At 41.5% G+C, this 16,772-nt stretch overlaps 1 protein-coding gene across 8 annotated transcripts in view; it reads right to left on the reverse strand.

The window, feature by feature from the left end:
• Positions 1-2,655, reverse strand: part of DNM1L (dynamin 1 like) — a 51,391-nt gene extending 48,736 nt beyond the window's left edge. For 5 of the 8 annotated variants that reach the window (XM_004771820.3, XM_004771819.3, XM_004771816.3 and 2 more), the window contains exon 1: positions 2,414-2,654. In XM_004771820.3, coding sequence (XP_004771877.1) covers positions 2,414-2,515 — 102 coding nt within the window. In that variant the 5' untranslated portion in view covers positions 2,516-2,654. Of the gene's footprint in view, positions 1-2,413 lie in introns of all 8 variants that reach the window. The other 3 variants (XM_013045490.2, XM_004771821.3, XM_004771811.3) reach the window with 1 other exon arrangement.
• Positions 2,656-16,772: the final 14,117 nt, after the last annotated feature.

The following is a 16,772-nucleotide window of genomic DNA, read 5'->3' on the forward strand; positions in this document are numbered from 1 at the left end:
CTCTGGGGATGGAATCCAGGAACTTATTTTCAAACTAATCCTTACATACACTAAGTTTGCAAATCACAGTTCAATAAAATGGGACCAACAGCCATTTAAGATAATGGTAATGTGTAAGATAGTGACTGTACCTGTGTTATGAAGACATCTTCACTACTACTGAGAAGTTTACCTGTCAGAACACCTATTATGTCTGGAATTCATTATTGTACAATAAATGAATTCCAGACATAATATGAATGTAATGCATGTGCTGTATAAATGTACAAAACATTAATGGCATGGATGAAAAAGTAGTGATATACTCATATTCAAGTAAAAGAGATTTTCAACATACTAAGGAAAATATGGGAAAAAAGACAGTGTTTGTAATCTTATTTCTTCTGTACATGAATAATAAAGGATTGAATTTCAGCTAATAAAGACATACACAGCGATAAACTTCATTAAATCAAGTTTTGAAACACTAATTTCCCTGGGTGCCTGGCTGGCTCTGTCAGTAGAGCATGTGACTCTTGATCTCAGGGTTTTAAGTTCAAACTCATGTACAGTATACTTAAAACAACAATGACACCTAATTTCCCCTGTGAGTAACTTCAAACATCAACATACAAACACAGCATATACCTATCACTACTAGGATGGTTTTTGCTAGCACACATTAACGACTTTCCTAACAGTGAGATCTTAACTTTTCCACTCCGACCTTCCTAATTCTGCCAACAGGTTTACTCACGGAAATAAACTCAATTTTGTGTAAGAAAAATCCTTCTTGATTTTAAACTATTTATGCTGATACACAATAGCCCTGATTCTTTTACTGCTTCAAGCTTAAAAAGCATGGAGAATCTCTTAAAAGTATATGGAAAGTTTCTGGTCCACAGACAGGAAACATTTCCAAATTACTACCAAAGAAGATTTATTTCACCTCCTTTAATTCTATTTTCAAAAGCAGATCCGTTTTGATGATAGAAGTCCCAGTGTTTTAAAAATATTATCTGTTACAGCGAGCAACAGTCATTCATTCAAAGTATTTATAGAGCACTCAATACATACCCCAGACTGTTCCAGAGCTAGGAACAAGAATACAGCAGTAAACAAAACATGCTAAACAAAAATACTGCTCACAATATTATACTGATGATTTAGTGTCCGATCACTACAAATATGGAGTTACAAGTACTACAATATATGTAGGCAGGAAAGACCAGAATCTGTACCAATCCTACAGCAGACCAAGCAAATATGTTTCTGAAATAATTTCTATTACTATATTTAAATGCAAGAAAGAGTGCAAGATGTCTACAGTTTCCAAGCTCTCCAGTGTTTGAATATACTATAGTAATCTCTCTCATAATTATACTCTACACTAAAATACTGTAACAAGATGTAGCAACAGAAAAAAAGTAAAATAGAAAAGATCATTAAGAAATGAAAACACTTAAAATCAATACACCAAGTAATCTCTAAAATGCGTTCCTCTGAACTCTAATAAAAGTCCTAGGAGTCTTTTTAAACTAAGAAAAGCAGCAGGCAGAGAAAATGAAACTTATACTTCTGTCACTTTAGAATTAATTTATTTCTTCAACATTTCTGCATAAAAAAATAAAAAGTAAGCAATAATAAAAAATAAAAATTAAAAAATCACTAAAAATTATGTTATCTATGAGACACAAAATGGATAGACCAGAGAACCTTGATGCCCACTTTCGATGAAAGAAAAAAAAACACAGCCTACTCAGAAAAACTGGTTATTCCTTCCTCAAACCCAGGTACAGGTAGTTTCGGGGTGGGTTGGATTTTTTGGGTTTTGTGTTTGTTTTGTTGCTTTTTGTTTTTTTGTAACTGCTTCGGCGTTCCCGAAACCAGAACGGATTGCACTGCAGGAAAACACTCTGGTGCCACACAGCTGCGGCCTTCTCAGTCCCGACCCCGCGGTTCCAAAACTGACTCCGCAGCCCCTGAGCAAGGAGGGGAATAAAAAAAACCTTGTCGCCCTAAAACCAACCGAGGAAGGGCTGGCTGGCCCACCACAAGCCCACTGTGGCCCCGCGTGCCCCGCGCGTCCCCCAGGTGCCCTTGCAAGCAGCGGCCCGCTGGGCAAGCCGCGCCCGGTCCCCGCGGACTCCAGTTCAGCCCGCCGGCCGGTCCCTCCCCTAGCCCGCCCCCGGGACCCGCCGGGCCCGCTGCGCCGGCTCCGCCCCTCGTCTCCGGACCGGGCCCGGATTCCCAGGCCCGAAGCAACGCAGCCCGAGGCGGGAAGGCGCGGCAGAGCCCGGGGAGCCCCGGCATCCCCAGCAACGCCCTCTCCCTACAGGCCGCAAAGGCCAGCTGAGAGCCGGCGCTGCCGCAGACCCCCACCAGGCCCACGCCCCGGACTCTGGCCTGGGCGGACGCCGCCCTCGTCTCTTACCTGCGTTCCCACCACAACGATCTGAGGCAACTGGATGATGTCGGCGCCCACCGTGTTGAAGACATCCTGGAGCTTGTTGATAACAGGAATTAGCGCCTCCATGACTCCGAAAACACGGGACCCTCGCCCGCCCGGCCGCGGCAATGAATGGGGCCGGGGCCCAGAGTCCGCCTCCTTCCTCCTCTCCTCCGCCCTCTCCTCGGGAGCCGGCACCCATTGGACCCCGCCCGCCCGCTACCTGCCCCCTCCCAGCAGGCCACGCGCTAAGAGGAAGGTGGAGAGGAACAAAGTCTGCCGGGAGTTGTAGTCCTGCGTCGGAGGGACACGGAGGCCTACGACTTCCAGAAGGCTGAGCGGCGCCAGGCGGGCGGAGAGCTGAGAGCTCTGACATGGTTCACCCGCACCTGTCAAAAGACTAGGGAGCGAGGCCCCGAGAGCAGAAGGGAAGAGATACATTTATGTATCTCTTATGTATCAGGGCCCTAACGGGTGTGAAAATGCCGGATATAAATGTGTGTTAACTAGAGCGGAATATCTTAATTATCCAAGATGTCATTTCCTTATGGGGTCGCTTGCTTAAAGAGGGAGGGCTGAAGAATCTTAAAAGGATAGCTGATGCTTCAGGCTCCCCAATCAAATACACAGGATCTGTAGAGTGATACTACAGAAGGCGTGGGGTGCTATTTTGCAAAAACACACCAACCCCTGTTAGAACACGCGGGTTCGCCTAGATTCTTGTAAAAACGTGTTTAAAAACAAAACAAAAAAAATTTAAGAAAATCTTATGTCAAGAGTTTTGGAGGGGAGAGGAGGCTGAGCCCTTGTTCTCTATATTCTGTATAAAACTTCACTTGCTGTGGCCTAATTCCTGGCAAAGCGGAGATCTGGTAACTGCCCTACTTGCTTTTTTTCTAAGTGGGCCCACTGAAACTATTCATGTTTTTCTTTTTTAGACAGATCCTACCTCTCCTCTACTCCAAACCTCCAAATGTTTCTTATTTCGAAGTAAAAGAAGGTGACACTTGAGCAAAGATCTAAAGTAGGTGAGGAGAGGCGTTCCTGACTGGCTCATATGGGAAAGCATCTGTCTTGGGCTAAGGTCAGGATCCCAGGATCCTGGGATGCAGCCCCGAGTGGGGTTCCCTGTTAAGTGGGAAGTCTGCTTCTCCCTCTCCCTCTGTCTCCTCCCCGGATCCTGCGCACTCTTGCTTTTTCACGATCTCTCAAATAAATAAGTTTAAAATTTTTCTAAAAACAATTTTTTAAAGGGCTCAGTTGGGTAAGCGACTGCCTTCAGCTCAGGTCAATTTCCTGGAGTCCCAGGATCAAACTCCGCATCCGGCTCCCTGCTCAGCAGGAAGTCGGCTTCTCCCTCTGACCCTCCCCCCTCTCATGCTCTCTCTTTCTCTCTTTCTCATTCTCTGTCAAATAAATAAAATCTTTTTTTTTTAAGATTTTATTTCTTTGACAAAGATCACAAGTAGGCAGAGAGGCAGGCAGGGACAGAGAGAGGGGGAAGCAGGCTCCCTGCTCAATCCCAGGACCCTGGGATCATGACCTGAGCCGAAGGCAGAGGCTTTAACCCACTGAGCCAACCAGGCACCCCAATAAATAAAATATTTTTTAAAAATTTTTTTAATTAAAGTGAGTGAGGAGAAAGCCCCTTTCCCTTATTTTATTTTTCTCCACATGCTACATATTGAACTTGTTTACTTTTTCCTCTTGCTAGATTATTAGCTCCTAGAAGCCAGGGATTTTTGACCATTTAATTTACTGATGCACCCCTAGCATCTAGAAAGTGGCAAACAAGACAGGTACAATCTCAGTCCCATCTAAGTTTACAGTGTAACAGGATGACACCATTATAAATGGGTGGCATGTTATGACTGGGTATCATAGAACATGTAATGGGAACACTTTTTCTACTGAGGGGAAAGAGTGAAAATGCAAGCAAGACTTTCTAGACATCATCAGACTTCATCTCCAGGAGGGGAAGGACCACCTGCAATAGGAGAAGTTGAGCATTGCACAAATACCCCAGGTACTGTTCTCCTGCACACCCCACATTGTAGCCCTGAGGAACATGCTGGATGTTCAGCAGGACACACAGTAAGTACAGAATGTTTTGGGACCAATGAATAAAATACCGCATAAGCTAAGACCTGAGGGACCACTAGCAGTGTTTTGCCTCTTACTAAGTTTTATGAACATTTCCTTCTCATTGTCTTAAGAAACAAAAATTTCAGAAAAAAAGTGAGATTAAAATTTCGGAACCCCAGAAAACAAAAAGCAAATAAGGCATTTATTCCAAATCCCCTTATTTTCTATCAAATACAATATAGTAGTCAGATTTTACCCACTTTGCTTTTCAGTCCTCTACTGATAGAGATTTTCAACTCTTCTTTTTCTCTGAGTGGTCTGTATTCCTTCCAACAGGAAAAAGCAGACAGAGAGGGTAGGCTCCTTGTGAAGCTCCGTGGGCAAAATCAGTAACTGCTTCATAGGGGCAAGGTGGCCTAGGGCAAAAATGATCAAACTACAGCTGCTTTTACCTTATTTGTGACATCAATAGACGTAGTCTTTTCCTTTTTCAAAATTAAAAGAATAAACATACATATATTCCAGGAAAACAAATGTCACGAATTTCGTGTGGCATTATATATTTCCATTGACATTATAAAATATCTCTTGGGAGGGAACATCCAGAGTCTTATAACATACTTCAAGAATAATAGTGACTGCTTTTTAATTGTTTTTTTTTTTTTCTAGGAGAAATGACCACATGGTCAGTGTTCAAAAGTCCTCCTATTACCATGACCACCAGTTAGGTTTCAGCAGCTTTGTTCAGGCCTTGCCTAGACTCTAAACCATTGAGTTTATCAGGTGCAGAGGAAAAGGAAAGTCTTTGAGACTGTAGAAACAGGAAGTGGTGAGGCCTTTAAAAAGTGTAGCTCTGTTTTGATAACTTAAAAAAATATATAAGGCAGGATACTCTATGTGCAGTGTGTCTCACTGGAGACAAACAAAGCAAACGAATATTGGTTTTATCATTTTAAATTCAGAATATTCTTGCTTGTAGGAAAGCCATTTAGCCAATAAATATGACTTTCCTCATCTAAAGTAGGATAATGTATTTCTCTGTGGGTTGCTATGAAATCACATTAAGCCATTATCAGCTACTGTCCCCAAAGCTTTAAAAAACAAACTGAACAACTCTTCTCCTTCAGCCATCCCTCCCTTACCATAGGTTTATGCATTAGGCAGGATCATTTGGTTGCAACTCACAGACATTTAACTCAAACCGACTAGCTCACAAAGAAGGATTGATTCGCTTATATAACCAAAGAGCTAGCATGACCTTGGCCTCAAAAATGAATGGAACTGGGGGCTCAGATAGCATCAGAATTCTCTCTACCTCTTAGCTCTGCTTCTCTCTGCATAATCTACTTCATTCTCTCAAATCAATTTATCCTTGCAGGCAGGACAGCAGGCAATGGTGGAAGCTATAGGGATCTCCATGAGCAAGCTGCCTTAGGGCTGATGACTTTGAATGAATCAGGAGAAGAACTGAAACTAGGTTTCTACCATGTTTCCCTGGTGTATGAGCTTTCTATTGCTGCCTTAACAAATTAGACAAATTCAACAAATTGTGGCTTCAAACAACAAAAATTTATTATCTGCCAGCTGCGTAGGTCAGAGGTCCAATGTGAGTCTTACCTGGCTAAAATGATCATCAAGGCTGCATTCCTTTCTGCAGCTTCTACAGAAATGTCCATCTCCTTGCCTTTTACAGATTGGAGAATGCTCACATTCCCTCTCTTGTTCCCCTTCCAACTCTTCAGAACTAGCAGTGTCATATGTCTTTGACCCTTCTTCTGCCATCACATCTCTAACTATAGCCAAGAAAGTTTCTCTGCTTTTAAGAACCCATAATTAGATTGGCCCACCTGGCTAAACTGAGACAGTCTCCCAGCACAGAGTCCATTCCTTTAATCATACCCAGAAAGTTCCTTTTGCCATTTAAATTTCACAGGTTTCAGGGAGTAGGGCATGGACATGTTTGGGGGTGTGCTATTCTGCCTACCACATGAGGTTATGGGATTGCTCTGGAGATGGACCTGACCCCAGCAGGGACATTTAGAAGCCTTCCCTCTGATTTTTTTTTTTTCTCTTCTTTCTCAAATATTTTACTTATTTGAGAGGGAGCAGAGCAAGGGAGACAGCATGAGGGGGGGAGGGGCAGAGGCAGAGGGGCAGGGAGAAGCAGATTCCCCACTGAGCAGGGAGCCCAATATGGGGTTCTATCCTCTGACCCTGAGATCATGACCTTAGTTAAAAGCAGACGCTTAACCGACCGAGCCACCAAGGCACGCCCCTCCCTTCAGAATTTTTTAAATTGAATTAACCCAAGAATTTTCTCTGTCTGGTAATGGCATTTACAGGATGTGAGTCAATGTCTTCATAAATCATGCTTCCTACCACATGGAATAAATTGGTTTTGGAAAATAGATCCCTTATTTCACCATAAAAAAAAAAAAACAACTACCCAAATCCAACATTGTCCCATACTTCTAAATGTACATATATAGACATAATCTAGGAATTCTAATCCCCATATTTAATCACTCCTTTTCCTCCTTGCCCTTTTCACATTATATTATTAAACATTCACTGAGTGCTTGCTGGGGGTGAAGCAGAGTGCTAAGCATTTTACAGTTGCTTTGTGGGACGGCTGTACAGATGCTGAACAGAGGCTTCAGGGATTTATTTATAAAATGATACATTTACATAGCTAGTACATGGCAGAGCTGTGATCAAAACAGGCTATTTGGCCAACTCCTTACCTTTACACATACTGCCTAGTTTCTTCATTCATTCCCTCACTTACTCAACACATATTTATCATGTACCTTGTAGACATATGCGCCAGGCATTATATTTGCTAAAGAAAAGGAGTTACTGTGGACATGACAATAGCATGCCCTTCCCCCCTGGTCAGCAGTGAGCTCAAGGAGGGCAGAGGGGGTGTCTTATACAGCTAGTTATCTCCACTACCAAGTATGATGCTTCATACACTGTATCACTCTAGTGAAGGGGGTGGGTTTCTTCTGCTTTACTTGAAAATTCTGGAATAGCAAGGATTTAAGGATGTCAGAATTGCAGCTAGGATTTGCAGTTAAACCCTGTTGAAACATAGCAGGCTGGCCTGGCAGAAGACTCATCAGAATAGCTGACAAATTACTTTGCTGGGGAGTAGGCTGGCTTTGTTCTAACTCAATATCTCAGATGAGAGGAAGTTCATTTTGAGTTAAATTAATAACTAGAAATTATTAATAGCTCTTGCAGACCATCCAGTCTGCTCAGGCAGACTTTTTTTTAATAGCATAATTGCCCGGTATCATTTTATGCCAACATTTTGATCATCAATCATAGCCAAGCTGCCACTATCCATGCCTTCAAATCGTAGTGGAACATGCAGATCTAAAGTGAACATAAAATACACAACTCTGATGGGGAAGCCTCTTTGTTATATTTTAGAAACTGCCTGTATTTTGGAAAGATGATAAAGAAAACAGCTTGCACTACTCCCTGAGCCTCGAGCTTAACACAGACTTTGTCAGTAGGTGCCGGAAATTGTCCACAGATGGTGGGGCAGGTCATGTGGTTCAGCTGCCAGCAATGAAATCTGGGGAGATACTGACAGCACAGTAGAGGGCAGCGTGACAACACAATTAAGAGTAATGGAGCTGACTCCTCTCCCTAGCTGATGGTCTTCTCCTCCTTTCGCATACACCAGGGGAACTCCGCCATTTTTTAAATCCTCCCACTCTCAAAACATGTATATTTCACTAACTACTAGAGATACAAAGTGACTTTCCAACAACTGAAAATTACACATTAGACATCCCTGCCCTTAAACTACCTTTCTCACTTTGTCTATGGAAATTTCTCACTGGCCTCTTTCCAACTGCATTCCAGGGTCCCAAAATGTTGTTTGACATTCTTAGAAGCTCTGCAAATCTCCTCTATCCTCTGTTTTTCAGGCTTCCTTTATGTCTTCCCTATACCAACTCAATTAGCTCACACTTTTTGGTAAAGAGAAATCAAGCTTTTCAGTCCTTGGTTAGCTACCTTCGCATATCCAAAGGCTTACCAGTACCCGGTGGTAAACAAAAGGGACTTCTACTCGGAATTTCTTCCATTAGGAGCCAGGCCTGGTATAGACTTTGAACATCTTTCCTTCCTAATTGCACAACCAGCCCATCTAACCAATAATGGGTAGCATGAGTAGATTTGAATTTATAAGAACCTTCTTTATAAACATGCTGCACAATTGTGATGGATGATAAAACTTATACATCAGTGACATGATTGTAAAATTAGTGAATAAGATAGTATAGCATAAAGTACTAAGTACATTATGTATAATATATAAAAAGGCTTATCCAGCAGTTGACTTATGTTTCTAATGAATTTTATTGTAATTCTTCTTCAGTTACTGAATTTTGATGAAATGGATGAATAAAGATGGATGGATGAATAAATGAATGATTGACTAGATGTTTTGCATATTAAAAATCCTCTTCTGGGCTAGCCAAAGACTAACAAGTCATTTTAGAACTAGTACAGACTGAGGAAAAGAATTCTGAATTAATCAACCTCTTTACTCCCAACCCCTGATCTATGACCTAGGAGTAATAATATAACGGCTAAGAATGTGACCTACTACCTAGACAGAAGTAAGTCTTTAAACAGAATTAGCAGTACTAGTGAGTTAATGGAAAAACAGAAAATGATGTGCCCAAAACCCAGGGAGCAGTTTCAAATGATTCACAAGAGTAGCAAACACAAAAGCAAACGAAATAAAAATGAAAACTAAAAAGGACTATTAAATACTAAATTAGGTGTTAAGATATAAAAGTGAACAAAACACATCCATTGGCATTCCTCAAAACTCCCTTCTTCTCTTTTCCTCTCCTCAAGAAGAAAACAGGCAAGTGGCCAGAATTAGATAAATTAATTAATAACTATAATTAATTAACATAATTAATAAGTCAGCAAATAGGAAAAAGACTTCGCCTGGGCTTCCTGGATGAACGAATGAATAATAGGAGTTGACCAAAGAGGAAGAGAAAGGACTTTTAAACCAAGCAAAAGGAGCAGCTTGTGCAAAAATGAAGAGGAAGGAAAGCACATGATGCATTCTCAATGCTTTAAATAGTTCCATGTGGCTAAATATAGGGCATGAGGGTCTGTACCAGAGTGCTAAGTGCCCAGACTAATAGCTCGCCAGTCAGAGATGAATTCATGAGAGTGAGGACATAGAGATGGATCCCGAGGGTAAGGGAGAAAATCAGAAGAGTGCAAAGAGACATTATGAGTTTTATAAAGATCAGACACATCCCACTGGATTGGGGCAAGGTAGGGGAGAATGGGAAACCAGATAGGGAGGAGTACAGTAATCCAAGTCCGAGAGGATGGTAATGTATACTAGGGTGGGAATAATGGCGGTGGGTTGGTGGAACTGGAGAAATTTGGAATAGATGAATTTGTCGAGATAGTATAAAGAAAAAAAAAGAAAAAAAGGCCAAGGGCAGAATGGGCAATAGGAACATCTAAGAGGAGACAGAAGAAGGATGTTAGAAAAACTATAAAATAGTGACCTAAAAACATAAAAAGGAAAAAAAAATTTTTAATGGCTTGTGCAAAATGTATTTTAACCTCTTTCTTGTGGGCTTTTCTTTGCTCCAGAAACTATAAACTACATTTCTCAATATCTTTACAACTCAGTGTTCCATATATAATTTTAGTTCCATAAGACAGGTACATTCACTCAAGGCTTAAACTCTGATCTAAATTATGAGAAGATGGACAAGTTACACAAGGCATCCATTTTACTTGTGCAGGTATGGAGGGCATGATGTGGTTCTAGAGTTAACGGTTCTGATGATGCTTTCTGATTCTCAGAGAGTGGCTAAGGTGAGGAGATCCTGAGAGCCAGCTCCTAATTGTAATAAATGTATCAGTAATTCTTGGTGACCAGTTTTTCTGGGAGTAATTCCTAGATGTCTAGCCTAGAGCTCATTTTTCAAGTCATTCTAGCAGATTCACAAACATCTAATTCCATGCAGTAAATCTCTCTCTGCATAAACTTGATAGAGTGTGTTCATTTTCTAGGGCTCCTGTAGCAAAGTACCACCAACTCATTGGTTTAGGAAAATAGAAATTTGGAGCATCTGGCTGGCTCATTGTAGATCATGTGACTCTTTTTTTTTTTTTTAAAGATTTTTTTATTTATTTATTTGACAGACAGAGATCACAAGTAGGCAGAGAGGCAGGCAGAGAGAGAGAGAGAGAGAGAGGGAAGCAGGCTTCCTGAGGAGCAGAGAGCCCAATGCGGGGCTCGATCCCAGGACCCTGAGATCATGACCCAAGCCGAAGGCAGCAGCCCAAACCACTGAGCCACCCAGGCGCCCCGATCATGTGACTCTTGATCTCAGAGTCTTATGTTTGAGCTCCAGGTTGTGTGTAGAGGTTACTTTAAAAAGAAAGAAAGAAAGAAAGAAATATATGAATCTATTGTCTCACAATTCTAGAAACTAGAAACTCAAAATCCAGTTGCCAGCAGGAGTGGTTCCTTTTAAAGGTGGTGAGGGAAAATCCATGCTCTTTTCTAGCTTCTGGGGAACCCAAGTGTTTGTGGCAACATGACTCCAATCTCTGGCTCCACCTTCACATGCCAATCTGCTTTCTGCCTATTCATACCATCCTCTTTCTGTGTGTGTCTGTCTCTGTGTTCAAATGTCCTTTTTTTTTTTATTTTTTTTTTAAAGATTTTATTTATTTATTTGACAGACAGATCACGAGTAGGCAGAGAGGCAGGCAGAGAGAGAGAGAGAGAGGAGGAAGCAGGCTCCCTGCTGAGCAGAGAGCCCGACGCGGGACTCGATCCCAGGACCCTGAGATCATGACCTGAGCCGAAGGCAGCGGCTTAACCCACTGAGCCACCCAGGCGCCCTCAAATGTCCTTTTATGAAGACACCAGTCATTGCTGGATTAGAACTCACTCTAATAACCTCATATTAAGAGAAGACTGAAGGGGGTGCCTGCTGGCTGGCTCAGTTGGTGCAGTGTAAGACTCTTGATCTTGGGTTGTAGTTTCAATCCCCACGTTGGGTGTAGAGATTACTCAGAAAAATAATTTTTAGGGGAGGGAGGTGGGAGGATCGTGGTGGCTGGCTGATGGACATTGGGGAGGCTATGTGCTGTGTGAGTGCTGTGAATTATCTAAGACTGGTGAGTCACAGACCTGTACCCTTGAAACAAATAATACATTATATGTTAACTTAAAAAATTAAAAATAGGGGCACCTGGGTGGCTCAGTGGGTTAAGCCTCTGCTTTCAGCTTAGGTCATGATCTCAGGATCCTGGGATCTAGCCCCGAATTGGGTTCTCTGCTCAGCAGGAAGCCTGCTTCCCCTCTCCCTGCCTCTCTGCCTATTTGTGATCTCCTGTCTCTTGCTCTGTCAAATAAATAAAATCTAAAAATAAATAAATAAATAAATAAAATCTTCAAAAAGATAAAAAGAGAAGACAGCAGAAAGATTTTAATTCAAAGGAATTTTAATTTTTGATTACCTCCATAAAGACCCAGTTTCTAATAAGGTCGGTCATATTCTGAGGTACTCAACTTAGGACTTGAATATATCTTATGGGGGAAATTCAGTTCAGTCCATAACAGGAATGATGGAACATATGGTATTCATTAATATTTAATAGTTCTTATATTTTCCAGCTTCCTTTGCAATATGCTTGGAGGCTTGTGAGTGCTTCTCCAAATCACTGTGAGCAGAGGTGGCCTGTGTGTCTTTTGAGCTTTCAGTGCAAAGCCTGGTGCAACCTTTTAGCTCCATTTTCCTGACTTGGCAATCTCTGAGGACAAGGGTTGAAAGAGTGATTTTACCAAAATGGTCAACCCTTAGTCAAACTGGGTCCCTGACTGTCTATGTAGAATCGAGTCCTCTGCCAAAATATAATAGACATGTAGCATAAGCAAGAAAAAAAAATCTTTGTAGTTTAGAGACACTAAGATTTAGAGGTCTGTAGCAGCATTTGGTGTTAATTATCCTTACTATAGCAGCCTAACCTTGATGGGCACATTATTGGAAAAGTTTCTATCTTGGGGTGCAGCTTATGTCTTGAAGTGGGTTTTTTAATTATCTGCAAAAAAAAGGGGGGGTGGGTGGGGGCATGAGCTTCTCCCAACAAAGACTATTCAGGGATAAGAGTATGAAAATCTCTATAGCTGTATTAGTCTGCTCAAGCTGCTTAAACAAGATATCACAGATTGGGTGGCTTAAGCAACAGAAATTTATTTTCTCACAGATCTGGTAGCTAGGAGTCCAAGATCAAGGTGCCAGCAAGATTGGTTTATGGTAGATCTCTGTTCTTAGCTTAGAGATGGTTGCCTTATTTTCATTCATAGCCTTTCCTCTGTGCACAAGTTGAAGGAGACAGCTCTCTGGTGTCCCTTCCCCTTCTCATAAGGATGCCAGGCCCATAGGATTAGGATCCACCCTCATGACCATTTAACCTTGTTACTTTTTTTATAGGCCCTATCTCCAAATACAGTCATATTGGGGGATAGGGCTTTAACATATAAATTTGGGACAGGTGGGGACACAATTCAGTCTATAATATCTTTGAATGAATATAAAATATGAGGAGCTCCTCACCTCTTATTTTTTAAGATTTGTTTTTATTTGGCAGAACACAAGTAAGGGGAGAGGGGTAGAGGCATAATAAGCAGGCTCCCCACTGAGCAAGCAGCCCAATGCAGAACTTGATCCCAGGACCCGAGATCATGACCTGAGCAAAAGGCGGACACTTAACTGACTGAGTCATCCAGGTGCCCCTCCTCACCTCTGATCTCACTCTCTAGAAGGGAGAGTGAGTAGCTTCTTTCTGTTCTTCCCACGTTTTACCATTCAGACACAAATATAATATAAATTAGATTATACTACACCTATAGTTATTTTTTCACTTATTGTGGAAAAAGCTCATTATGATTTTTCTTCACTTATTGCTATATTACAGATATCATCCATATCAGTGCCTAAAAATCCCAAAATACTCTTTCAAACAGGTGAATAGTATTTGCTTGTAAAGATTATGATAATTAAGTTTTTCTCTGGACACATGATAAATCAATTCAAATTTCTTTTTATAGACAATGCTGCAGAAAATTTATGATGATTAAAGAAAACTCACAGAGGAACCGGCTCCAGTTACTAGCAAAGACAGGTTTAGAATTCAGTTCTCAATTTGACAAAACCTCCTTAATTTAGGAGTTCCAATATCTCTGGATTTTTTTTTTTTTAAAGATTTTATTTATTTATTTGTCAGAGAGAGAGAACACAAGCAGGCAGAGTGGCAGGCACAGGCAGAGAGAGAAGCAGGCTCCCTGCCGAGCAAGGAGTCCAATGTGGGACTTGATCCCAGGATGCTGGGATCATGACCTGAGCTGAAGGCAGCAGCTTAACCGACTGAGCCACCCAGGCATCCCACAGTATCTCTGGAATTAAAAGCAAACAAGAACAAACCTCACACATTTTAAAACGTGACTTTTTGCAGAATTAAAATTTGATAGTTTATTTATCAGGGTTTCACAACTATTTCGCGTCTCTAATACCCAGCTGAGGTGCGCTATTCAATAGATGGTAAAGCCCTGAAGCCAACTCAAAGCCCCAGAAGTATCATTTCTGAGTTTTGCCCACAGGCATTAAATATACATAAACAATCAAATCCCAGGATTAGCAACTCAGAGCCAGTTGTGGCCTGGAACCTAATCTATAGGTTCTCTAAAAGCCACTTTCCTGCCCTCCCCGCCCCATCTGGCCAACTGTGTGTTGGAGATCACGCGTCTCACTCTCTGGATCCCATTATACAACAACAACATGCTGACAACATTTATGTTACTTGTATCACACCCCATCTAGGCTATGTTCTCAAGCTAGGAGATTCTCTAAAGGCTGATTTAGATTTTCTTTCTTCACCTCAAAAAAAGAGTGGTAATAATTTTAAAAATAATGAAATATATAAAGAGGAAGGTAAAAGTCACCTGAACTCTGTTGGCATCTTATCAAATCCCTTGCTCTGAAGGTAAATACTATTAAAGGTTTCTGGTGTGTGCTTTCAGAAATTTCCCACACATGGGGGAGTCATATTGTTTTATAATTAAGTTTAAAAAAATAATTTTTTAAGTTTTCACTTAGTGTCTTGTTGGCATCTTTCCAAATCAATGTATATAGCATCACCTCATTCTTTTTAACACCTTTAAATATATGTATATATGTAGAACACAATTTGTTTATGATTTCATTTGTCTTTTAAATTGCGCTGGTGCCTCAAAGACACCCACACAGAGAGAACTTGAAAGTTACTGGTGGAATGGGCACTAACAAATGTTCCTTGCCTAGTATAACCCATATATGGGGAAAGACGTGTTGCCTTAGAAGGTTACCTATGCCTCTGAGCTTCAATTTTCCCATCTGCAAAAAGGGACCAACATTTTTTAGCATTGATGAGATAATGCACATAGGGCTACCTGGTGAGGAGGAAATGGCATTTTGGGGGACAGTATACTGTATTCTTTAAAGCATGGGTTTTATAGGCAGACACAACATGCTTGAATTCAAGTTCTGTTTACCAGTTCTAACCTGGAATGACTGATGTATACTCTTTGAGCCTATTTGCTCATCTACAAAATACATGAGAAAATAGCGACACCTAGGTGGCTTGGAGGGTTAAGTGTCTGCCTTTGGGTTTGGTCATGATCTCAGAGTCCTGGGATTGAGCTCACATGGGCTCCCTGCTCAGCGAGAAGCCTGCTCCTCTGCCCTCTGCTATTCCCTGCTGCAGCCCCCTCCACCGGCTTGTGCTCTCTGGCTTTCTCTCGCTCTCTGTTAAATAAATAAAATCTTTTTAAAAAGAAAATATTTTATTTACTTAAAGAGAGCGAGCTAGGGAGAGCATGAGTGGGGGGTAGGGGGAGCGAAGCAGGCCCACCACTGAGCTAGGACCCCAATGTGGACTCGATCCCAGGACCATGGGATTATGACTTGAGCTTAAATCAGACGCTTAGTGACTAAGCCACCTAGAACCCCACCAAATCTTTTTTTAAAGAAGTACATGAAAAAATAGCTGTTTGATTCAAAACAAAATAATGCATATAAAGGGCTTACCAGAGTGTGTTTGTCATTAAATGTGCTCAATCATAGTAGCAATTACTGTCAAATGTGACTGCTGAAGCTAGATAAACCTGAGTTTAAATCCGCCTCTGGCAGTCCTTAGATACATGTTCCTGAGGAGTTCTCTTAAAGTTTCTGAATTTACTTTTCTCAACCTACCTTATAGGATTGTGAGAATGAAACGAGATGCTTAGCATCATTCCCAAAACATGGTACATACAGGCACTTCGCACTGTGTTCAGGTTTTTTTTTTAAAAGATATTATTTATTTATTTGACAGAGAGAGATCACAAGTAGGCAGAGAGGCAGGCAGAGAGACAGGAGGAAGCAGACTCCCCGCTGAGCAGAGAGCCTGATGTGGGGCTCGATCCCAGGACCCCGGGACCATGACCTGAGCCAAAGGCAGAGGCCTCAAACCACTGAGCCACCCAGGCACCCCTGTGTTCAGGTCTTTGAATGTGAGCACTCATCAGGTCCTTCCCAGCTCATCATGCACAGATGAGGTGTATTTATTTAATTTATTTTTATTTTATTTTATTTTTAAGATTTCATTCATTTGAGAGAGACCACAAGTAGGCAGAGAGGCAGGCAGAGAGAGAGGAGGAAGCAGGCTCCCTGCCAACCAGACAGCCCGATGCAGCGTCTCGATCCCAGGACCCTGGGACCATGACCTGAGCCGAAGGCAGAGGCTTTAACCCACTGAGCCACCCAGGCTCCCCTAATTTATTTTTAAGTAGACTCCACACCCAACATGGAGCTTGAACTCACAACCTTGAGATCAAGTTTCATGCTCTTTGAGCAGAGCCAGCCAGGTGCCCCCAGATAAGTATATTTAAACTGGGTAGCTGTGTTGAAGAGGAGTTTCAAAGTCAAAACCCCTGTGCCCTTTTGCCATTGTGAAAGTCCTTTAAAATGTTTAAAGTCCTTTCTATGGGCTGTTTTACCCAATAGTTCACAGGAAGTGTAATGAGATGTAATGAATAGTGATAAAATGTATTCAAACAGAATGTTAATCATTTAGTCATTTAAGGAAAAAAAAAAAGCCCACAGAGGACTTCTTCCTTCAAGGGGTACACTTTCTCAGCAAATTAATTTCTTAAGTTATCAAA

Source organism: Mustela putorius, unplaced genomic scaffold (genome assembly GCF_011764305.1).
Source record: "Mustela putorius furo isolate JIRA1106 unplaced genomic scaffold, ASM1176430v1.1 tig00537227_pilon_pilon_pilon, whole genome shotgun sequence".
Taxonomy (NCBI): Eukaryota; Metazoa; Chordata; class Mammalia; order Carnivora; family Mustelidae; genus Mustela; species Mustela putorius.